The sequence below is a fragment of the Choloepus didactylus genome, chromosome 14 (genome assembly GCF_015220235.1).
Source record: "Choloepus didactylus isolate mChoDid1 chromosome 14, mChoDid1.pri, whole genome shotgun sequence".
Classification (NCBI taxonomy): Eukaryota; Metazoa; Chordata; class Mammalia; order Pilosa; family Megalonychidae; genus Choloepus; species Choloepus didactylus.
This window is the reverse complement of record NC_051320.1, coordinates 79,214,651-79,240,463: the sequence shown is the minus strand read 5'-3', so window position 1 is coordinate 79,240,463 and position 25,813 is coordinate 79,214,651. Positions and strand designations below refer to the sequence as shown.

At 41.6% G+C, this 25,813-nt stretch overlaps 1 protein-coding gene across 1 annotated transcript in view; it reads left to right on the top strand.

Moving 5' to 3' along the window:
• Positions 1 to 16,164, top strand: part of C14H8orf76 (chromosome 14 C8orf76 homolog) — a 37,308-nt gene extending 21,144 nt beyond the window's left edge. The window contains 2 exon segments of the mRNA XM_037802823.1: positions 8,172 to 8,304; positions 15,814 to 16,164. Coding sequence (XP_037658751.1) covers positions 8,172 to 8,304; positions 15,814 to 16,011 — 331 coding nt within the window. The 3' untranslated portion in view covers positions 16,012 to 16,164.
• Positions 16,165 to 25,813: the final 9,649 nt, after the last annotated feature.

Sequence of the window (25,813 nt, the reverse complement as noted above, 5' to 3'; positions counted from 1 at the left end):
TGAGCAGAAACAATTGTCTAACACAAGGTCCTTAAGGTGCTTCCCTACATTTTCTTCTAGGAGTTCTGTAGTCCTGGTTCTTGTATTTAGTTAGGTCTTTGACCCATTTTGAATTAATTTTTCATGTGGTATAAGAGAGGGGTCACCCTTCATTCGTTTGAATACGGATATCTGGTTTTCCCAGCACCATTTGTTGAAGAGACTATTCTGTCCTCATTGAATGGACTTGGCATTTGTCAAAAATTAATTGGCCATAGATGTGAGGGTCTGTTTCTGAACTCTGTTTGATTCCATTGGTCTAGAAGTCTGTCCTTGTGCACATACCATGCTGTTTTGACCACTGTAACTTTGTAATAAGTTTTAAAATCAGGAAATATGAGTTCTCCAACTTCATTCTTTTTAAAGGTGGTTTGGCTATTCAGGGCCCTTTGTCTTTCCATATAAGTTTGATGATTGCCTTTTCCATTTTTGCAAAGAAGGCTGTTGGAATTTTGATTGGGATTGCATTGACTCTGTAAGTCACTTTGGGTAAAATTGACATCTTAACAGTATTTCCAGTATTCCAATTCATGAGCATGGTATGTGCTTCCTCTTATTTAGGCCTTCTTTGATTTCTTTTAGCAATATTGTGAAGTTTCTGTGTGTAAGTCCTTTACATCTTTGGTTAAATTTATTCCTAGATATTTGATACTTTCAGTTGCTATGTAAATGGAATTTTTTTCTTGATTTCCTCCTCATATTACTCATTGCTAGTGTACAGAAACACTGTTGATTTTTGCATGTTGATCTTGTACCCATCACTTTGCTGATTTTATTAGCTCTAGTAACTTTGTTGTAGATTTTTTGGGATATATCTAGGGATCATGTTATTTGCAAATAGGGCAAGTTTGACTTCTTCCTTTCCAGTTTAGATGTCTTTTATTTGTTTTTCTTGCTAATTGCTTTGGGTAGCATGCTTATCTTGTTCCTGATCTTAGAGGGAAGGCTTTCATTCTGTCAACATTGAGTATGTTGTTAGCTGTTTTGTTTTTTCTTTTTATTTTATTTTTCATATATACCCTTTATAACGTTGAGGAAATTTTCCTTTTATTCCTAGTTTTCTAAGTGTTTTTATCAAGAAGTGATGCTTTATTTTGGCAAATGCCTTTTCTGCGTCAATTGAGATGATCATGTGATTTTTTTTCCCTTTGCTCCATTAATGTGGTGTATTACATTAATTAATTTTCTTATGTTGAGCCATCCTTGCAAGTCTGGGATAAATCCCACTTGATTGTGATGTATAATTCTTTTTTTTTAAATTCAGTTTTATTGAGATATATTCACATACCATGCAGTCATCCAAAGCATGCATTCACTTGTTCGCAGTACCATTATATAGTTGTGTGTTCATCACCAAAATTAATTTTTTAGTGCCATTCTTTTTTTTATTTTAATTATTCAATTTTATTGAGATACATTCACATACCATGCACTCATACAAAACATACATTAACTTGTTCACAATACCACCATATAGTTGTGCGTCCATCACCAAAATTAATTTTTGAACATTTTCAATACCGCACACACAAAAGTAATAAGAATAAAAATTAAAGTGAAAAAGAACAATTAAAGTAAAAAAGAACACTGGGTGTGTTTTTTTGTTTGTTCGTTGTTTTTTTTGTTTTGTTTTGTTTTTTTGCCCATTTTTCTACTCATCCATTCATACACTGGACAAAGGGGAATGCAATCCACATGCTTGTTTTCCCAACCACATTGTCACCCCTCATAAGCTACATTTTTATACAATCATCTTCAAGATTCAAGGGTTCTGGGTCATAGTTTGATAGTCTCAGGTATTTACTGCTAGCTATTCTGATTCATTAGAAACTAAAAAGGGTTGTCTATATTGTGTGCAAGAGTGCCCAGCAGAGTGACCTCTCGGCTCCTTTTGGAATCTCTTGGCCACTGAAGCTTATTTCATTTCCTTTCACATCCCCCTTTTGGTTAAGAAGATGTTCTCCATCCCACGATGCCGGGTCTAGATTCCTCCCCGGGAGTCATGTTCCATTTGCCAGGGAGATTTACTCCGCGGGGTGTCAGATCCCACGTAGCGGAGAGGGCAGTGATTTCACCTGCCAAGTTGGCTTAGCTAGAGAGACATGGCCACATCTGAGCAACAAGGGGCATTCAGGAGGAGGCTTTTAGGCATAATTATAGGGAGGTCTAGCCTCTCCTTCGCAGCAACAGTCTTGCCAAGGGCAAGTTCCATGGTAGAGGGCTCAGCCCATCAAAGCACCAGTCCCCTGTGTCTGTGAGCACATCAGCAACCATCGAGGCGGGGAAGCCCAACACCCCTGCATTCTCCACCAGCTCCTCAGGGGGGCTCTGCATATTTTTTTCATTGTTTTTGTTTTTGTTTTTGTTTTTGTTTTAATTGACTTTTTTTAAAATTAATTATATTAAAAATTTTTTAAAAAACATGCAATAAAAAAACATTTCAAACAAACCATAACAAGGGAATAAGAGAACAACTAACCTAAAATAACTACTTTACTTCCAACATGTTCCTGCTCTACCCCAAGAAAATAACCTAATATAGCAACATTTCTGTGAACTTGTTCCTAGCGTACCCACCAGAAATTAACAAACCATAGTCATTCCTGGGCATTCCCAGAATGTTAAATTTACCCATGATAGATAGCTTATCTGTTCTTATTGGGTTGATGTATAATTCTTTTGATGTGCTGCTGTATTTGATTTGCTGGTGTTTTGTTGAGGATGTTTGCATCTGTGGTGATAATGGATATGGGTTTATAATTTTATTTTCTTGTAGTATCTTTATCTGGCTTTAGTTAGGGTGATGTGGGCCTCTTGGTGTAAATGAGGGAGTGTTCCTTCCTCTTCATTTTTTTGGAACAGTTTGAGCAGGATTGATGGTAATTCTTCTTGGAATGTTTGGTAAAATTCATCAGTGAAGCCATCTGGTCCTGGGTTTTTCTTTTGTTGGGAGTTTTGACTGCTTATTCAATCTCTTTAATTGTTAGTGGGCTGTTGATATCTTTTATTTCTTCTTGAGTCTGTGTAGGTAGTTTGTGTGTTTCTAGGAATTTGTCCATTTCATCTAGCTTATCTTATTTGTTGGCGTACAGTTGTTCATAGTTTCCTCTTACGCTCTGTTATTTCTGTGGAGTTGGTAGTATTGTCCCATTTTCATTTCTGATTTGAGTTATTTGCACCCCCTCTTTTTTTCTTTGTCATTCTAGCTAAAGGTTTTTTTAATTGATCTTTTTCAAAGAACCAACTTTTGGTTTCATTGATTCTATTTTTTTAAATTCTCGGTTTCATTTGTCTCTGTTCTAATCTTTATTTTCTTCTTTTTGCTCACTTTGGATTTAGTATATTCTTTTTTTTAGATCCTTTGGTTGTGAGGTTAGATCTCTGATTTGAGATCTTTCTTTCTTTCTTTTTTTAATGCAGCCTTATAGAGCTATAAATTTCCTTCTCTGTACTGCCTTTGCTCTATCCCGTAAATTTTGTTATTCTGTGTTTTCATTTTCATTTGCCTCAAGATATTAACTATTTTGTCTTGTGCTTTCTTCTTGACCCCTTGTTTGTTTAAGAGTACATTGTTTAATTTCCACCTCTGTGAATTTTCCATTTCTGTCTCTCCATTATTAATTTCTAGTTTCTTTCCATTGTGGTCAGAGTAAATACATTGTTTTATTTCAGTATTTTTTAATTTATTGAGACTTGTTTTGTGATCTAATATTTGGTCTCTACTGGAAAATGATCCATGTGCACTAGAGAAAAATATGTATTCTGCTGTTAGGTGAAGTGTTCTATATATGTCAGTTAGGTCTAGTTGGTTTATGGTATCATTCAAGTCTTCTATTTCCTTATTAATATTCTAACTAGATGTCCTATCCATTATTGAGAGAGTATATTGAAGTCTCCCACTAGTAATGTAGAATCATTTATTTCTCCCTTCAAGGCTGTCAGTATTTGCTTCATATGTTTTCGGGTGCTAGCATCAGGTGCATATATAATTGTAATTGTTTGGTTTTCTTGTTGAATTGACCCCTTTATCAGCATGTAGTGACCTTTGTCTCTTGTAACAGTTTTTGATTTGAAGTCTGTTTTCTGATTTGCTAAAACTGCCAGAATGAAAAATACCAGAAATGGATTGGCTTTTATAAAGAGGATTTATTAGTTTACAAATTTACAGTTCTAAGGCCATTAAAGCGTCCAGACTAAGGCATCAGCAAGTGCATACTTTCACTGAGGAAAAGCCAATGGCATCCGGAACATCTCTTTCACCTGGGAAGGTACTTGGTTGGCATCTGCTGGTCCTTTGTTCCCAGGTTGCATTGCTTTCAGCTTTTGATTCCAGTGGCTTTCTTTTTAAGCATCTGTGGGTTCTCACTTAGCTTCTCCAGGACAAATTCTGGATTTCATCTCTTAGCTTCTCCCCTGCTTCTGGTTTCAATGCCTGACTCCAAAATGTCTCTGGGTGTTTTCTCTCTAAGTATCTCTGCTTTCTCCAAAATGTCTCTGCCTTTTTATCCTCTCATAGAGGACACCAGTAAAGTAATTAAGATCCACCTTGAATGGGTGGGATCACATCTCCATGGAAATAATCTAATCAAAAGGTCCCACCCACAATTGGATGGATCTCATCTCCGTGGAAACAACCTAATCAAAGGATCCCACCAACAATAGGTCTGCCCCCGCAGGAGTGGATTAAAAGAACATAGTCTTTTTATGGGGTACATAACAGATTCAAACCAGCACAGTCTATTTTATTTGATATTAGTATAGATACCCCAGCTCTCTTTTGGTTACTATTTGTATGGTATGTTTTTTTTCCATTTTTTTGTTTGGACTTACTTGTGTCTTTGAATTTAAGGTGTGAATTGCTTGGAAATAACATGTAATGGGGTCATGTTTTTTTAACCATTCTTCCAATCTCTGTCTTTTGACTGGAGAGTTAAAATATTTACATTTAAAGTAACTAATAATGCAGGGCTTTCTTCTACCATTTTGCTATTTTGTCTTTGTAAGTTGTATAATTTTTTGTTCCATAATTCTTCTATTAATTTCTGCTTTCATATTTATTTGATTTTCTGCAGAGAACTGTTTGAGTTCCTTATTTCTTTCTGTAGATGTTTTTCAGATATTTTCTTTGTAGTTGCCATAGGGCTTAAATTTATATCCTGTGTCTATAATAATTATTTTTTATTTGATACCAACTTAACTTCATTAGCATACACAAACACTGTTACTATACACACCTGTACCCCCACCTTTTTGTTTTACTTGTTACAAATTGTATCTTTATACATTGTATGTCCAAAACCATGATTTATCATTATTTTTTCTGCATTTGCATTTTACTACCTGTAAGAAGTATAATGGAGGAGTTAGGATTTAACAAATAGTTGATAACCAAATCATTTTATAGATATTTCTCTTTTCTTTCCGGTATATTAGAATAGCCAGAGAGAAATATCTGAAATTACTGAACTGTAATCCTGCAGTCTTTATCTTTGATAATGATTGTATAACTATATAGCCTTTATCTTGTGGTTGTAAAAACCTCATGATTGACCCCTACTTGTACCCCCTTATCCTTTTTTTTCAACTTTAGAATTGTATGATCACTAAAGCTAGCCCCTAAAGATTATTAATGAAGAAACTTGAGTCAGCCCAGAACTGACCCACTCTCACCTATCTTGCTAGATAGAGCTGTATCTAACCAAAGTTGGCCCACTGACAAGCACAGTAGCTTAAACTTGAACCTATAAATGCCCTATACCTCATTATAATACTAAAAATCATGCTTATTCATCATACTAGAGCCACCATTTTTTATGAGTGCTCTGTGACTAAACATGTAATCAGTTTGTGCATGCTCAATTATTAGATCATCTCTGACTTTCTCATCTCGAACCATAGCACTCATTATCCTAAAACCTGCCCATCTTTTGATACTATAAAACCATCAGAATTACTGCAGTTCAGTGAGAGATTTTTAGGCTGGTAAGCCATCTGATCTCCTGTTTCCGGCTTAGCAATAAATTCTTTCTTTCTTTGAAACCTGGTGTCTCAGGAATTGGTCATTTGAGTGCATCGGGCAGAGAACCCACCACTTTTGATTGGTATCAGAAGTAAAAAGTGGACTTAACATACACTAAAATAGAATACAGTAGTACTAGTGTTTATAATTACTAATTTGGTTACCTTTCCAGAGATGTTTATTTTTTTATTCCACTTCAACCCATTGTCTAGTGTCCTTTCCTTTCAGTCTGAAGAAGTTTCTTAAGCATTGGTTGTAGAGCAAGTCTAATGGTAACAAACTCCCTCAGCTTCTTTTATCTGGGAATATCTTAATCTTATCTCATTTTTGAAAGTCTCTCTGGATGTAAAATTCTTGATTGGCAGTTGTTTTCTTTTAGCGCTTTAAATATTTCTCCTGATGCCTTTCTTGCCACCATGGTTTCTGGTGAGAAATGATCACTTACGGGAACTCCCTTTTATATAACAAAGCACTCTAAGTCTCTGGTAGCCTTTAGCATTCTTTCCTTGTCCTTGGCATTTGACTACTACTATGTGTCTGGGTGTGGTTCTCTTCCAGTATATCCTGTTTGGGGTTCAGTGGGCTTCTCGAATATATTCATGTCTTTTATTAAATTTGGGAACTTTTCTGCCATTGTTTCTTTGATTATTCCTCTTCTCCTTTCTCTCCTTCTCCTTCTGGGTCTCTCATAAGGCATATATTGGTACATTTGTTGGTGTCCCACAGGTCTCTGTCACTTTTTTTTTTTTTAATTCTTTTTTTCTTCTTGCTCCTCAACCTGAATCATTTCATTTGTCTTCAGTTTCACTGATTCTTTCTTCTGCCAGCTCCAATCTGTTGTTGAAACCCAGTAGGGAATTTTCATTTCAGTTATTGTCTTCAACTCTAGTATTTCTGCTTGATTCCTTTTTAGAATTTCTGTTTCTATATTGAAATTATCATATTATTCATCTCATTTATGATATCCTTTACCTTCTCCATGTTTTCCTTTATCTACTTGACCATATTGAGGATAATTTTTAAAAAGTCTTTATCCTGTATGTCCAAAATCTGGTGTTATTTGATGGTGTCTTAATTTTTATCTTGTTTTCTTTGGATGAGCCATCATTTCTTGTTTCTTTCTTTGTCTTGTAATCTTTTGTTGCACAGTATACATTTTAATATTTTACAGTGTTAACTCTGGGATTTAGTCTCTGAGCTGTCTATTCCTTAAGTTTGTATCCAAATTTAGTGCTGTAGCAGAGATTTCCTTAAGTGCTAGGAGCTAACAGAAACAAATGCGAAAAAAAAAAAAAACCTTTCACAGTCTTTGCAAATTGGCTCTGCATTGGCTGATACTCTCCTTCAGGAGTTAGCCCTCCTACCCAGATTGGCCTGAGGTGAAAGTGAAGTGCAGGGTCTTTTCTTTTTTGAGCCTGAGTCTTGTCCTTGGATGATATTGCTCATGGCCTTAGAATTTCCCCGGTTACAGGAATCCTAATATCTCCTCTACACCATAAAAAATAGACTTCTCTCCCCCGCCTAGGTACTCTATTGCATGTCCTGAAGCCTGTAATCCTTTGCTGCAGGTCACTTTGACTTAATTGTCACTTACACAGCTTTAGCTGTCTACAAACTGCTTCTTCCTCCAGGGCAAGTTCTAGGAGGGTGAGCCAGAGGCAAGTGTCCTGGTTGGATCTTTCAGGCTGCCACCTGATTGGCACTGACATGCAGGCACCCCAGCATGCACATAGGGGTTACTCTGCTCCCTCTAGAACAGGGCCAAGAGCCCACAATGAGAGCACAGGCTGGTGCCACACCACACCAGAGAAGGGGTAGGGGAGGAGCCAGGAAGGGTGCCATGAGCCTCTCTTATTTAAAACTGCCAGTCACTGCAGCCCTTTAACTGTTCTTCAGAGTTTTGAGGAAGATGGTTTTGCCAGTTTTTTCTAGTTGTTGGGGGGTCAGCACCCTAGAGCATCTTTTGCCACCATCTTGGTCGACTGGAAAAAGGGTACCTTCTTTTCAGCCTGGCAGGACTGACAACCAGCTGAATGTATGTGCTGTATATGAGCATTTCCTCACAGCTTCCCTTCCTGTGGAGCCTACACATTGGAACCTTTCTGTTTTTCAGGCTTTTGCTTCAGCTTACCCAATCTCAGCAGGCATCATTTGCTTTGGAGAGGAACTTGAGGACTCAGCAGGAAATTGAAGATAAAATGAAAGGGTTCAACTTCAGAGAAGAAACTTTGCTGTTGATTTCTGAGGTGAGAATCCCCTAGGGTTTATGTGCAATGAGGCATCATAGATATTTTTCTTGGCTCCACTATCATTTTTAAAAAAACAGCCACATCTTATCTGCTGAAGAACTTCTGTCTCCCTCCTTTATGTGCCTTTGATCATTTAACAGTCACCGAAAGCAGCCTCTACAACACTGTTAACCCTGCAGTGTGATAGGAGACAGGCTGGGCTTCACTTACTTGTCAGTGCTATTAGTGCCTGCCTGCTTGAACATCATAAATGGCCAATAATTCTTTGTTTCCATGTTGGATAAGACAATCAACAAAGACTCAGGTTTGTGCTGCAGTTTTTTTGTTTGTTTGTTTTTGCTTGTTTTCTTCATTCATCCTCGTAACAGCCTGTGAGATAGGGTAGTGTGGGTACTATGGCTTGAAGAGGTGGTGATTTGCTGAAGGTCAGACTGTAAGTGGCAGAGCTGGATTGGAGCCCGTGTTTTCCAGTCCCAGGTCCATTTTCTTTCTGCTCCACTACTTTGATAGTCGCAGAGAAATTCAAATTTTTTTTGTTTGCTTTGTTTTTTAACTTTTTTTTCTTTTTTTAACTTTTTATTTTAAAATAATTTCAATTTACAGAATATTTGCAAAAATAATACAAAGCCTGTACAGAGAACTCCAACAAACCCCCCACCTAGACACTAGATCCACCTAGTTTGAACATTTTGCCACATTTGTTAAATCCTTCTATCCATCTAAATATTGGTCTATATATTTATCTACCTATTTTCTCAACATTTGAGATTAGGTTGTATATATCATCTTCCTTGAACACTTAAAACATCCATGTACATTTCCTAAGAACAAGGATATTCATTTATGTACCACCTTAAGTGCAGTTATGGAATTCAGGTACAGTTATGGAATTGATATAAAGCTTATAGTCTATATTCCAATTTTTTCATATGACCCAAAAATGTCCTTTTGGGTTCTACTCTTCCAATATTATCTCCAGCCTGGGATCATGCATTGCATTTTTTTTTTTAAATTAAATTCATTTTTATTGAAATATATTCACATACCATACAGTCATCCATGGTGCCAATCAGCTGTTCACAGTACCATCATATAGTACCACAATCTGTTTCTGAACATTTTCCTTACATCAGAAAGAATCAAAATAAGAATAAAAAATAAAAATAAAAAAGAACATCCAAATCATCCCCCCCATCCCACTCTATTTTTCATTTAGTTTTTGTCCCCATTTTTCTACTCATCCATCCATACACTACAGAAAGAGAGTGTGATCCATAAGGTTTTCACAGTCACACTGTCACCACTTGTAAGCTACATTGTTATACATCGTCTTCAGGAGTCCAGACTACTGGGTTGGAGTTTGATAGTTTCAGGTATTTACTTCTAGCTATTCCAATACATAAAAACCTAAGAGGTGTTATCTGTATAGTGCATAAAAATGTCCACCAGTGACCTCTCGACTCCATTTGAAATCTCTCAGCCACTGAAACTTGATTTCGTTTCATTTTGCATCCCCCTTTTGGTCAAGAAGATATTCTCAATCCCACGATACCGGGTCCAAATTCTTCCCGGGGAGTCATATCCTGCATTGCCAGGGAGATTTACACCCCTGGGAGTCAGGTCCCATGTAGAGGGGAGGGCAGTGAGTTCACTGCCGAGGTGGCTCAGTTAGAGAGAGAGAGAGGGCCACATCTGGGCAACAAAGAGATACTCAGGGGGAGACTCTTAGACACAATTATATGCAAGTTTAGCCTCTCCTTTGCAGTCCCAAGCTTCTTAAGGGCAAGTCGCATGATAGAGGGCTCAGCACATCAAATCACCAGTTCTACTGTTCGTGACAACATCAACATCAGTCCAGGTGAGGAAGTCCAACACTTCCGCACTTTCCCCTAGCTCCTCGGGGGCCCTGTAAATATATTTTTATTCTCTGCTCAAATTACTTTGGGATGTGTCACTATTTTCACTCTAACCTGTACTAACCTACCATATCTCACTTCCTATTCAAAGTTCCATGTAATTGTGGAGTTTAACAAACTGACTGTAGAGTTATACTGTTTAGAAAATATAGATCTTGCACCAAATAGATATCTCTTCCCTTGGTCTCACATGGAAGTTGAAGTTTTAAAACACAGCCAGTTTCTACCTTTACCCTTTGGCCCGGTTTGCCCTAGTCTTAACCAGATCTGCTTCATTCATGTCACTGATTGAAGTCTGGGCTCTTTTTCAGCTTTTTTGTTTTTTTATGTTTTTTAACTTTTCAATAGCTGTTTTTAAAAAGCTGAATTTTGGTGAAAGAAGATGTTGAAATGTCTAAGATAGCATTTGTAGATTATGTGTTTAAGTTATTCATGCTACTTCCTTTCAGCATATAATTGAAACTGGACAGTTTAAGTACTTTTCCCCTGAGAATAACTCTCTATCCATGTCCCTCCTACCTTCATTCTTTCAAGAAATGCCTATTGCATACTTCCCAAAGCCAAACTAACTCTCATTGTGACTCCTTTTCCCAAGTCCATGCTCTCCTATCTATTCTCTTTCAGCCTTTTACAGTTCTTCCCTTGCACCAGCCCACAGATGTGCACAGGTGCTCTGTCTCTTGTAAGTTTCCCTAAGCCTTTCCTTAGTCTTTATTTACCTTCATCTTTCTATAGCATTTGTAACTATTGACCACTCATTTTTTTTAAATTCAATTTTATTGAGCTATATTCACGTACCATACAGTCATGCATGGTGTACAATCAGTTGTTCACAGTACCATTATATAGTTGTGCATTCATCACCACAATTTTTGAACGTTTTCATTACCACACACAAAAAAGAATAAGAATAGAAGTTAAAGTAAAAAAATAACACCCAAAACATCCCATACCCTCCATCCCTCCCTATTATTCATTTACTTTTTGTCCTCATTTTTATATTCATCTTTATAAAGGGAGTGGGAGCCACAAAGTTTCACAATCACAGTCGTACTGTGTAGGCTACATAGTTATATATTCATCTTCAAGAATCAAGGCTACTGGGTTGCATTTCAACAGTTTCAGGTATTTTCTTCTAGCTTTTCCAATACACTAAAAACTAAAAAGGGATATCTATATAATGCATAAGAATAACCTCCAGAATCACCTCTCAACTCTATTTGGGATCTCTCAGCCACTGAAACTTTATTGTGTTTCATTTCTCTTCCCCCTTTTGGTCCAAGAAGGCTTTCTCAAGCCCATGATGACAGGGCCAAGCTCATCCCTGAGACTGACCCTCTTCTCTTTATTTCTGAGAGGCTTCACTAGTCTGTTTTTCTCCTATATTTCTTAATGTTTTTCTGCATCTTGGGACTCCACTAGTTTCTTCTGTGTCTTAAGTAATGACATTCTCTAAGGTTTAAATTGGGTTCTATTTTGGTTTGCTAGTGCTACTGTTATGCAAAATACCAGAAATTGATTGGCTTTTATAAAGGGGATTTATTTGATTACAAATTTACAGTCCTAAGGCCATAAAAGTGTCCAAACTAAGGCATCAACAAGAGGATACTTTCACTGAAGAATGGCTGATGGCATCTGGAACACCTCTGTCAGCCAGGAAGGCATGGGACTGGCATCTACTGTTCTTTGCTCCTGGGTTGTGTTTCAAAATGACTTTCTCCAAAATGTCTCTGGGTTTGTCTTAGTTTAGCAACTCCAGATGTCCTTCTCTCTGCATCTCCAAGCATCTCTAAGCATCATCTAGCATCTCTTGGGGCATTCTGTCCTCTCTGCTCTCTGTGTGAGCCTCTTTAAAGTACTCTCATGATGTAATTAAGACCTACCCTGAATGGGTGGAGTCCACATCTCCATGGAAATAATTTAATCAAACATTTCCATCCTAATTAACAGACTAATCAGTCTGCCCCCACAAGATTGCATTAAAGAACATGGCTTTTTGGGGGACATAATATATCTAAATTGACACAGGTTCTCTGTTCTCTCTGCCTTTCTCCCACAGAAATCATAACCACACTCCTTTGGATGCATTACTCTCCAGTCTGTGTATCTCTATTCCCATCTCTGGAACACTTATCTCACCTCTCTAATTAATTACCTACTGATGGTTTCCCCTTGATTATTCTACTGTTACTTCAAGTACAGAATGTCTAAAATGGAACTACTCATCGAAACATTGGCAGTCAATCTTTCTTTTCCCCTGAGTGCCTAGCACTGAGTCTGGTGTCTTTCATAGACTTGGCCATCAGTAAATATTTGTTGAGAGGAAGCAGGAATGAATTGGAGAGAACCATCTCTTTCTTCTAGACAATTTTTTTTCATAGATGCTGTCATTCTTCTTTTATCCAGCACCGGAACCTTACTAGCTTTGAGCCCCTTCCTCTCTAATTTCTTGCCTCCAGCCAGATGCCACGCCCACCCTAACTTCAGGGTCCACCTCTCATTTCTCTTCCTCTGCTAGTGCCCTAGCCCCAGCCCTTAGCGCCTCCTGTCACAGTGACCTCCTGGCATTCTCTCCCCACCTCCTTGACTATTCCCTTTAAATCTATCTTGAACCTTGCTGCTGGGCTAATTTTCTTTAAACATTGCTTTGACCATATTACCTGCTTGCTTAAACAGTAAACATTACTTCTGAAGTCAGGTCTTCTTAATAATGATCATTCAAAGCCTTACAGAGTGTAACCCCAAACTTATCTAGTAATTCCTTACACAGATCTTTTGCTTCCACCAAACTAAATATACCTGTGCCTGACAGACTTGTCATGGGTATTTCCTTGTCCACTTCTTTACTCTTCTCATCCTCAGTGACTCAGCTGAACTCCCAGATCTCCAGGAAGCTTTCTCTGAATGACCTGGTCTGATCATTTCTGTTTCCTCTGAGCTCACATAGAAGTGATTGTTTGACTAGATAACTCTTTGGGCACTAAAAAACAATACAAGAATATGTCTTATCTTCTACTAGAGTCTAGATTCCTTCTGAGTGAGACCATTTCTTAAACACATTTGTGTCTTCTACCATGCTCAGTAAATCTGCTGATTGTAGTTCTCCACCTGAGCAATGTGGCGCTTTTAAAAAAAAGACAAACGAGTAGGCCATCATTGGGATTATACTATGCCTTTTGTTTTATACTCTGTTATCTTCACTTAGTGTTGTAATGTGAGCATGACCCTCTGTCCTTAAATGTTTTTTTTTCTTAAATATCCTTTGAGTACATAACTTTTTATAACTGAATGGCAGTCCAGTTTTTGGTTGCAAATAAATCAGTGTATGCCTTTGTCCCTTTTAGAATAGATTATTAGAAATAGTATGTGTTGCAGTTTGCTAATGCTGCCAGAATGCAAAACACCAGAGATGGATTGGCTTTTATAAAAGGGGGTTTATTGGGTTACACAGTTACAGTCTTAAGGCCATAAAATGTCCAAGGTAACACATCAGCAATCAGGTACCTTCACTGGAGGATGGCCAGTGGTGTCCGGAAAACCTGTTAGCTGGGAAGGCATGTGGCTGGCATCTGCTCCAAAGTTCTGGTTTCAAAATGGCTTTCTCCCAGGACATTCCTCTCTAGCAAGCTTGCTCCTCTTCAAAACATCACTCCAGCTGCACTGAGTTCCTTCTCTTTGAGTCAGCTCAGTTATATGGCTCCACTGATCAAGTCCCACCCTGAATGGGTGGGGCCATGCCTCCATGGGAGTATCTCAGAGTCATCACCCACAGCTGGGTGGGGCACATTCCAAAGAGACACTCAAAGAAATCTAATCAAAACTGATAACATCTGCCCACACAAGATTACATCAAAGATATTGGTGTTTGGGGGACACAATACATTCAAACTGGCACAGTATGTGAATATTTTAAAGACTTGACACACATTTCCAAGTTGTTATTCAGAAAGGTTTGTTCAATTTACATATCCTCCAGCAGTGTATTGAGAGTACCAGTTTTTTTTACCTCAATCCTAGATATTAGAATCGAACCATGTGAAATTGTCAGTATTCAGTCATTTTTTACCTAAAATGATAGCAATTTTGTATACTTCAACTTAATATTATTACTTTTTAAGATCTACAAATTTGGTAGGTAAAAATATGACTTTTTTGTATCAATGTTTATTTCTTTGATTACTACTGAGATGAACATTTTAAAATTATGTTTATTGGCCATTTGTGTTTTGTGAATTGCTTAATCATGCTTTTTTGATTATTAGTATGTTTTTGTTTTCTTTATTAATTTTAAGAGTCCTCTCTATATTAGACTTACTTTTTATGTGTTGCAGTATTTTATGATAATTTTTGGCAGACTGAGGTTTTAAAATTTTAAGTAGCTAAATATTTTAGCAGACTTTTTGACATCTGTGAATGCCGTGTCTCTATTTGGAGTATTACGTTGTTTGGATATTGTTATTATATTAAGTTCTCTCTATTTTTTTAAAGAAAGATTATTTTGGTGTTTTATCCCAGATTTTAAAATACTGAATTTCACATTGAATCCAAAAAGTCATAAATATAAAACACTTCATTATTTTGGTGCCACTGAAAAAAAAAAAGCTATGGCATACCAGTGGTTATGAGACACATCTTGAGTTCAAAGGTGTTAAATACATTTCAAAAAGTATCTTAGAATTGATGAAATACCATGCTTTTATAAATTTATGCTGCTTGTTGCCTGCTTAAGCCATGTACCTCATCTCTTCTATCCTCAGCCATTATATAGTCTTTGAAGATTTAAAGCCAGTAGAAACCATTCTTTGAGTTTGCTTCTGATACCTTATGATACCCATTTTCAGAAGCACACTGAACTCAGGGTTTGCAGGAACCTCAGAGATCATCTAGTCCAAATCCATGTGGCTTAAATTCCCAAATGACATCCCTGCCAAATGGCTACATAACCTCTCATGCAAATGGTATGAAATGTTTTGGAACTTAATTTTAGCTCACCATCCTTAACAAAGTTGGGGCCGACCTCCTGGTGGGTTCAGGTATAAGCTTTCTACCCTTTAACTTTGTGGATGTTGTTCAGAGAGAATAACCCAGAATCCAGTTTACTGTTCTGGGGCCCTGACCCTGTGTTTGTGTGGGCCTCATTCTGACCAGTAGGGAGCAGTATTGTGCCTTCTTTGGGTCAACATGCTCCTTGAGTCCCTGAGATTCAAACAGTGACATTTATAGAGGGACTGGAGTCTTTTTCTGGGTCAAGGAGGGAGATGCACTCACAGGTGATTTCTTGCCAACGGACTGTGCTCTTTGATACAAACAGGTGACTCAGTACAATGCCTAGGTGGAATAATACTGTTGCCACATTTGTAATTTGTGATTCTTTCACCCAGGGGAGGATGAGAGTAAAGTCCACATATGTGGACCTTGGATCACTACTTCTGAGGAAACATCTTTTTTAATATGTCCCCTGGCTACCAAAGTATTTTCTACTTCTGTATGAAAGCCTTTACAATTGATGAATAACATGGTCTTTCATTTCATGTCTGCTGCCTCTTTTATTGGGGCCATCTCCCCCTCCCCCATCCCACCCCCATTACAGGTTATGGGAGAAGATATCATTCCAGAAAAAATAAAAGATGAAGTTCATGCGGAGGTGAAGTGTGTAGACTCTGCAGCCTTGGCTGCATTGGTGATTGCATCTTCAAAAGAATTTGAGGACAAATGGTTCAAAAAGATCAAAGACCATTTCTGTCCCCTTGAAAATCACTTCCATACAGAGAGACAAATCTTGGCTTAGTGGTCCACTTAAAAATAAAATAGAAAACATCTTGTACTTTGCTAATTGTGCTTGTTTACCTCAGACAGGAGCCATTGCTAATAATGGAATATGGTGATTAAAAATGGTTATGTTTTATTAAAATGGCTTTTCTCACCAATTATTTTTACTGAATTTGGTGTCTTGATTTTTTTTGTTGTTGTTTTCTTTTATAGATGTTTGGTATTCACTCTCTTAGGTCTTTTTGATACCTGCTAACGCTTTAGAAGATACTGGTTGGAAAATGTGTGAAAGAGGATTTTAGGTTTTGTGATCTTTTTAAAAATAGTTACTATACCCTAATCAGCCATGTGAGAGTCCACATTGTTTAGGTAAATCAATCAGGGATGACCAAGAATGCTGTAATATGCTAGTAAAACATTTCTAAGAAGGATGTGTCAAGAACTGTGAAGAGTCTGGGATTTTACCCTACTTGCTGGCTAATAAGTTAGGCTGCCACAGCTCCATAGAAGACGTGAGACTCCTGGATTGGAGACAAAGGACTTTATTACTCGTGGCCCAGTGACAGTATAAGCTTCAGCGTATTTACATCAGTTGCTCTTGCTCCCAAGTCCCAAGGGGGCAGCACAGGTGTGTGCCTGCACATGCAGAGGGTGCACCCCAGGAGAGGAGCCCTGAGCTTAGGAAAACCCAAATCTTTTATAATGAGCATTAGGCTTGTTTGCCCTAGCTGTTTTTTAGGGCTGTTTGCTATACAAACATCCTTGAAAAGTGGAAGAGCATTTGGTGCCTTACTCACAAGATACGCAGAAACACGAGAGAGCCATGGAGCACCCTCTCACAGGGTGATGATCCTCTCCTTTCAGCCACACAAAGGATAATCACAACCTACAGCATCCTCTTCACATACGAAGGGCCATTATCTTACTTGATAAATTATCTGGGATGAATGAGCTCCTTTATGAGAACTGAAATTTAAAAATAAACCAAACATCCAGGTCCCACTTACCATTAGACCTAGAACTTCACCACTCTTGATTTTTCTCTGAAGCCCTAGAAATAGGAAAAACAAAACTTTTGAAGCCTAACCCTAAAGATTGCTACCCTCATGTTGATTGGGGGTAAACCAATCCTGTTGATAAGGATGTGATGAATCTGGCACCGATTAGAAACCACTTTTCAGGAATATTCAGAATTAGGCCTTACTATGGATGCCACCTGTTTTTGTTTGTGGTCTATAATCGGAAATACTAGATGTTCAGAAGGAAAAAATAAGCTAGAAGACCATATCCATCCTTAATTTACAACACTTCGTCCAACATTTTGAAGAAAGATGATAAAGAGAAAACCACACATTCAAACTTAGGGTACTACTAAACAGCTCTAGGAAAAGAAAAGGTCCTTGACAAATATAGAACAGATCAGCAAGGATACATTCAGATATCGAAAGGGAAAAAAGGAAAAAAAGGCTACAGGGGCCACAATTAATGTGCATTAGCCAACGGGCTGCTCAAACAGTAAAAATTACTCCCCTCCAAAGAGGGCACCCTCCAGTTTCTCCAAATGCCTTTGTTTCAGCAAGAAGTAATAATCTGTTAGTAAGTAGTCATCCAACCTTGTTTTAGCAGACACTGGTGCCAAGTACAGATGAAGCAACCATGGTTTGACAAGGGCATGCTAAACAGCTCAGAGCTGTCCTGGACAAAGATCTGGGTTACTCAGTTGGATGAGCCACATAGACAAGAAGTGCCGGCCCAGAGAGCTATAAATAAGATCGACAAATTACAATGTCATGGGACGCCAATATTCTGATTTCTTTGCTTCTGCATTCTTCTTGATTTGTACCCTCAGCCTGACTATGCATTTCCTGAAAGTAATTTGACCTGAGGCCTGAGGCTTTTAAATGGCACAAATTTAACTTCTAATGACTGGTCAGACCATGTGCTAGTACACTATTTCTAAAGTGATCACTTCCTGTTTCTTTTACCTGAATTTTTGTCTCTGCCCATGTATCAAACATCTGAACCCAGTTTGATTTGTTAAGCAGGCTGTGCACAGACAATTCCTGAAATTTTTAATGTTGGATGCTATGATTCAACCACAGGCATGAAGAAGTGAGATATGTGATCAGTGGATTCTTATTTGATGGTGGTACAGTAAAGATAAAAGGCCAGAGAATTATACTTGGAATACCGCAGGTTTAGCACAACTCAGAATTACTAGTGACAATAATCTAAATGATAGCATGTAGCATGTATTAAGTGTCTAAAATATTAAAAAAATAAACCAAAAAACTTCGTCAGATGTTGTCCCGCACAGCTTGTATTTGATTTTTCTCAGTAGAGGCAGTTCTCAGTAGAGAATTCCAGCAAAATGGTTAATTCATCAGGATTTCTCTTGCATGGTCTTCCTGCTTGCTTCTCCCTTTCCTGTAAAATCAGGGAGATCTGATTTTGTTTATGTTTTGATTACTTTTGTAGTATAAGCTTGCTAGCATGACCAACAAGTTTAGCCTTTATCTCTTAATGTGAAATAAGAGCTTTTGTGTGATTAATAGACACTTGTTTTAGGAACCATTAAAAATTATGAAAATCCCTCAACAGCTCCCCATTGCCAGCCAGCCATTCGGTCAGTCAATTTTATTCTGGTAATTTATATACAACCTAAAATTTTCCCTTCTGTCCATCAGTCAGTCATTTAACAATCTTTTTGAACTCCTCTTTTGGTACCAAGCATTGTGCAGTTGCTGTGGAGACACTCGTTTTCATGAAGTTTATGTTCTAATTGTGGATTGCCCTCAGAATAGGGCTCAAACTCTAATGTGGCTTGCCAAAGTCCCTCAGACACCTACCTAGGGTTTCATCTGCCACTGCTCCCCACCTTTAATGTCCCATACCTTAGGCCTTTAGGCCTCCACACATGCAGCTCTCAGTCTGGAACCTCTCCCCAGCCCCCACCATATGGCTAATTCATATGCATCCTTCAGGTGTCAACTTAGATTTAGCTTCCCAGAAGTCTTCCTAAACGCCAGCCAGTGTTAGGTCTCCCCATTTTGTGTTCCTTTACTGCCCTTTTACTCCCATATCAATCCCTATTCTGTATTGAAATTGCCTGTTTGTTTTCCATTACAGACTTGAAACTTGGTAAAATCAGGGACCATGACTATTTTGTTCAAATTAGAATCCCGAGGGCAAAATAACCTGGCATCTCAATAAATACTTGTTGAGCAGAATTGCTGAATTAATTAGCCAGCATCTTATTTTGTTGGTGCAAAGATTAATACTGCACAGATCTGATGCAGTGCTGAGGCAAACTGAAAGCCTGCCTGTGGTTTTCTTTTTGTTTGTGTTTTTGTAGCTACACCCCTGTCTCCCGCTCACCTAGGCCCCCTGGAAATGCCCTTTTCTTCCATAGCCTCTCTCGGCCTCTGGTCTTCATCTTAGTCCAGATGCCTGCCTGGCCCATGTTTTTTTGCTTTTGACCTCTGGCCTTCCTGGCAGACCACTTGTCTATACTATCCTGAACTTCTTGAGTGGTCTTCATGAATCCCGCTCACATCCTCACTCCCGTCCCACTCCACTTTCCTGGTAGTGGTGTGTTGATGTGAGAACCCAGCCTCCTGAACTTGGATGCCTCAGCCGTAATGGAGGGCAACAAAGGGACCTGGGAAGACCGTGCACCTCTGGGTTTCATCACACAGAAGCCATCATGATCATTTCCAGCAGTTGGTGAAGGTAATTAATCGAGCCATGATTGTGCTGAAGAAAAATCTTCGGGCCTGCCTATTCAGATACCACCACCCTCTCGTCAGTGACTGAATCCCTCAGAAGGTGAACAGCTGTGTACCACAGAAGTGACTGTCCACACCCCAGGTGGATGGGATTGGGACCAAAGGGAAATTCCTTGCAGTCTTGCCTCTGGACGCTCCAAAAGCCTATTCTCAACGTTTTCTACCAAGGAGGGATCTTTAGCCTGAGTATTTAAGCAGATGAGAGTCCTTTGTCCTTTATACTCGTACAGCCCTCCTATCTAATCTGTGTACTGTAGCCCAAGGGATCTTATAAAAAAAAAGATCCTTCTCAAAACCCTTCCTGATTTCCCAGATCCTTCCTGAGGTCGTGAAGCCCCACGTGGTCTGGCCCTGGCCCACCAGCCTCAGCTTGCGCTGCTCGCTGTGGTACTGGGGCTACTCTGGTTTCCTCCTGTCCTTGCACTCTTCAGGCTCCCTCCCACCCAAGCCCTTCGCCCATCCAGTTACCTCCACCAGGAACATTCTCCCTTGTGGTCTGCCACCCCCTTCCTGCCAGTCGCAGCCTTCAGCTGTCACTCTCAGACAAGATGTCCCTGATCCCCAGTCTTGCTCAGGTCCCCCTCAAAATGTTATCCTATCACCCTGTGCTTCCCCCCCTACCCAAAGTGCTTATTGGAGCTACAATGAAATAATTCATTGTGCATAATTCCTCCCTGTTGGATCATAAGCTCTGTGGCTTACGGAAGGAGTTCAGCCTTGTGTACATGCTGTGCCTTCTGCCCATTGCTGCCCTCCTGGAGCTCAGGCCCTGGCAGAGGCAGCATGAAGCATGAGGGGCCCAGCAAGCCCCACTGCCAGCAGAGGTGTCCCCTGCCCACCTGGGTGGTACCACATCAGCAAAGATGTGCTTCGCTTTGGGAAGAACTTGAGTAAAATTCTATGAAGCAAATCCAAGGCTACCGTTTACGGTAAGAGATTGTTTTAAATAGCAGCTTTCTAGGTCTTCTGAAATTTCACCTATGAAAGCAATTTACACACTGCTTTCCCGGGTCTTAATCATAAAAAAACAAACCAGAGAGCACTGACTAAGCTCTGACTGTGGCAGACTGCACGGGGAAGCCAGGCACACAGCCAGGCACACCGGCTCATTCCTCCTTGCCTGACCCTGATCTCTTGCTAACGGGGCCTTCGATTAGTGCTTTGGACCCAGCTAAGCTGCTGTGTACAGGCAGAAGTTGAAGTGAGTGTTCCCAGAGCCTGTACAACCTGGCTCCAATTCTGCCTTCCCAGTAGAAGTGTGGCCATCTGGGAAAACTTGCTGAAGAGATCAGGAGAAATACAGGCCAGGCATCTGTGTGCTTGGGGCTCACCCTTCCTTACCCTTTTCTGTACTTAATGTCCCTGACTGATTGGAGAAGGGAGGGGGGGGGCTTGCCTGACCCATGCTGGGCCAATCAGGTTTTCTCCTGGAGATTTTGAAATGAAAGAGTCTCCCTATGGGTCTGAAACCAACGGGCTCAAAAGCTGTGGGTGGCCGTGTTCTGCCAAGTGGACTGAGTTGCAGACAGAGCAGGTCTGCAGAGAGAAAAAAATGGGAGAGATACCCGGAAAGGATCACTTCCTGATTCCAGGCCCTTCTTGTTCTCTAGGGCCAGCTCTGTCCTTGCCATGAGACACCAGAGTAAGGAGAATAATGCCAGCCCCCGTCCCAGATGTTCACATCCCAGTCCCTAGAACCTGTGAATATGTTGCCTTATTTGGCATTGGGGAATTCAGGTGGCTAATCAGCTGACTTGAGATAGGAAGAGCATCCTGGACTCTCCAGTGGATGCAATGGAAGAGGGACCCGGAAGGAGTGAGTCAGAGAAAGAGATGTAGCAGCAGAAGCAGGGTCAGAGAGATGCTGAGCTCCTGGTTTTGAAGAGGGAGGAAGGAACCACAAGCCAAGGAATGCAGGCAGCCTCCAGAAGCTGGAAAAGACAGGGAACAGAGTCTTCCTGAGAACATGCAGGAAGGAAAAAGTCCTGCTGACACTTTTTGCCCCACTGACTCTTCGCCTTCATGTCTCAGCTCCTATGCCTCCCCTTCATTCCTCCTGTCATTCTCTCTCAGACCCAACAAACCAGATTAGGGAAAAACAAACCACAGAGGGAGCAAGACTCTTCATGCGCTCTGTGCCAGTTCACATCTGCTCAGCCCTGGCCCGGAGGAGGCCAAGTGCATGACTATAAAAGCATGCAGTCAGGCCTTCTGGCGTGGAAGGCAGTGCAACCAAGGCTGACCTCCTCCAGGCCAGCCCCGCGGGGCTCTGCCTCCCTCTTTAGCTGCAAATCAAGGATTTGGGATAGAGCAATACAAGCAGGGAAAGATTAGCCAGACTTCCCTTGTGCTGTGTCTGAGGCGGGGCCTCCCAGCGCAAGAGTTCTGGATTTGCCACTTCGCAGCTGCCAAGCTCCAGGAGGAGATGACACGTGGGTATTAGGAAGGAAAGATCAGGCAGCCCCGGGGCCCATCCACATCGGTTCTTAAAGAGCAGCACCGGGAGCAGCCCGCTGGCTACGCTGGTGGAGACACGCATTCTGGATCTCAGGAGGCCAAGTGCGATGACTCAGCCGTCAGTTGTCCAGCAGAGAGCTGGAGAGGAATGTGCGTCTCATCAAGCATTGCGGGTATGGAGGGCAAACAGTGGGAGGCAGGGATGCCCTCTGGGGATGTATAAAGCTGCAGTGCCCTGGGCCCCTGGGCCCCCAGCCCCCATGGGTTGCCTACCCTTTCAAACCAGAGCCTTCCAGTGAACAGGGCTGTTTTCTTCATTTCTTTTTCTCTTGGCTGCCCTCTTTCCTTAGTCCACAGGTCCTCTGCATTCCTGAAGAGTTGTAGGGAGAGACCTGGCTTGTGCCTTTCAGGTTAGACAGGGAGAATGGGGTTCAGGGAGTCGGGGGTTCTTCACTAGCAACCATCTCATGGAAGGGCCTGGAAATCTGTTAGCAAAGCCAGGGCTGCTGGGCTGGAATGTGTCTTTGTGTGCATTTGCAAAAGGCCCCCTTGCCCAACCTAGGGGGCAGACCGTGCATTTGTGCAAAGTGGCTCCAGGCCTTGTTCCAGGCCCCCACACCCCTTGGTCCTGCACACACTGTGCAGCCCCGTGGCACCTCTGCCTTCTGCCTGCCGGGGCCGGGGCTGCGCCTGCAAGTCATTTGGAGTCCGCAGGTGCTGGACACGCTGGTCCTCCAGACCCGACAGAGGGGAGGAGGACAGGCGCCCCGAGAGGCACAATGTCTGTCTCAAGCAGACCACGGTGAACGTCGATGAGAAGGAGGTTGTTTACACTTACCCACATGTGTCTGCAATACTTCCATTCTCTGACAGCAGTTTCTCTGAAACTCACAATCTCTGTAGGAGGAAACTGAGAAAGTGAGTGACAGTTTCTCTGTGTCCAACAGTTTCCTGGATCAAGTCCAGACACTGGAGCCATCAGAGATGCCTCTGGCACTTTTCTGGCAGGCCGGCAGGGTCCAGCAGGACTGCCCTCCTCCCCAGCCCAGAGAAGGGCCTGGAGCAGGTGGGAGGAGAGGAGAGGTCTCCCTGTGTGCGTCCGGGTGCCAGTGGCCCCTGTGGGGCCGTGATCCTTGGTGGTTGCTGGCCTGCAGGCCTCCCCCAGCTGCTCTGGCCTTCTTCAGGGCAGTGTGAGTCGGGTCAGACTGGCCTGGAGGAGGTGCTCAGTGCTGTTGAACTTCACACTTGGAGGTTAAGGGTGGCAGCCAGCAAGCAGGCCCTGCCTGGAGGGGTCAGGGGAGGTGATGACCCAGAGCCGCATTACAGAGGGGGTGAGACCAACTTCAGTGGGATTCGAATGGATAAGGACTAGCTCTGGCTGTCAGCCACCCCAGGGGTCCTGTTCCCGGTGGAAATAGTCGCTTAGGAAGTGCATCCTGCTGGGAGCCTTTGGAATTCCGTCTTGCACAGGAGCTGGCTGGCCTCAAGGGCCTGGGCCTTCGAGAGTGTATCAGCAGGGAGAGGCTGGATCACGGGACAGTGGGAAACAGCTCCAAAAGCTCCGCGCTTAAACCACAGAGGCTTATTTTTTGGTGATACTGTATATCCCCTGCGGGGCGGCTCGGTGGAAGTGGGAGGCTCTGCTCACAGTAGTCACTTAGGATCCCTGCAGGCACAGGATCCTCAGGGGGTTCCAGGTTGTGAACTGCACCCAGGCTTGCAGAGCTGCTGCCCAGAAGTAAGAGCAACCACTTGGCTACACCTATCTTCCCAGGGCTGGGGTTGTAGCATTACTGGGCATCCAGCAGAGGAGAGATGGTATTTATCCAGCCTCAAGACTGCAGTCAAGGGAAGCCAGCAGGGGGGGTGACTAGGGGCAGGAAGGCGGGTCTCCTGTCCCCAGTCTCCTCTGGCCACGAGGGCTGAGCTCGAGGCAGCACGGGCAGGGAGGGCCTTAGGAAAACTGGGTTTTGGAGCTTTCATCACCCCAGTCGTCTTTTTATTTTAAATTCAGTTTTACTGAGATATATTCACATACCCTACTATCATCTGTGGTGTACAATCAACTGTTCACAGCACCATCATAGTTATGCATTTATCACCCCAATCAATTTTTGAACATTTTCCTTACACCAGAAATAATAAAAATAAGAATAAAAAATAAAAGTAAAAAAATCAAAATCAAAAAAAATCAAAAAAAAGTAAAAAAATAAAGTAAAAAAATCAAAATCAAAAAAAAGTAAATCATCCCCCCCATCCCACCTTATTTTTCATTTAGTTTTTGTCCCCATTTTTCTACTCATCTGTCCATACACTGGATAAAGGGAGTGTGAGCCACAAGGTTTTCACAATCACACCATCACACCACGCAAGCTACATAGTTATGTAATCGTCTGCAAGAATCAAGGCTACTGGGTTGCAGTTCAACAGTTTCAGGTATTTCCTTCTAGCTATTCCAATACACTAAAACCTAAAAAGGGATATCTATGTAGTGCATAAGAATAGCCTCCAGAGTGACCCCTCGACTCTGTGTGAGAGCTCTCAGCCACTGAAACTTTATTTTGTTTAATTTCTCTTCCCTCTTTAGGTCAGGAAGACTTTCTCAATCCCACGATGCCGGGTCCAGGCTCATCCCTGGGAGTCATGTCCCACGTTGCCAGGGAGCTTGACACCCCTGGGAGTCAGGTCCCACGTAGGTCACCCCAGTCATCTTGATGCCCTGCCTTCCCTTAAACTATCTGGGCGTGGTGTCCTGGCAGACTGTGAAATCCAGTCCGGAAGGCTCGGCAGCACCTGGCTTTTTCTAATATTGTTATAGCGATCATTAGGAAGCGTCAGCATCAGTGTGAGTTTAAGAAACCAGTGTGGCCAAAGGATGGTTTTGTTTTTTTCTCTGATTTTGTTTTCTCGTTGATTTTCAGGAACTGAGGAGTGAGGTGGGAACAGGAATACAATTTAAAAGAAGAAAAGAAAACAGAAAGGAAGGTAGGTGCCCCAGGAGTTCTGGACAAACACAGAGAGATGGGCTGAAGGGTATATTCTCTCCAGAGTGTAACTTGGGGTGCCACATGCTGTAAGAATGTGAGCCCCCGAGAGGAAACGCGCTGTCCTCTCGGCCCTCCACAGCAAAGACAAAGCTTCTGAGCCCAAAACGGGGCAACAAAAACAATGCTTGCTGGGATGAGTTGGGGAAGGCGGGATGCGAGTCCTTTGCACCTGCTTCCCTCTGGCTGGATCAGCCTGAAAGACCCTCTACCCCCACCCCACCCCACCCCACCCCCAGCTATAAAGCCCCTTGTGCCTCAGCTCCCAGCTTTGCTATCACTTTCTCTAGGAGTCTCTTCCGACCCCGCCCCCCCCCAAGCTGGGCTGGCCAGTCTTCCCTGGGCTCCCTGAGCAGCCTGCTTTTCTTCTCTTGGAGCATTACCATCCTGCACTTCTTTATATGCCCTCCAGCCTGGGACCCCAGGACCTAGCAGCACCCTAGGAGCAAAGAGGGGCTCTGTGGTTTGTGGGATGAATGAAAGATGGGGCTTGCACCTGGATCTGGAGACAGCTGGCCGTGCCCGCCCCTGG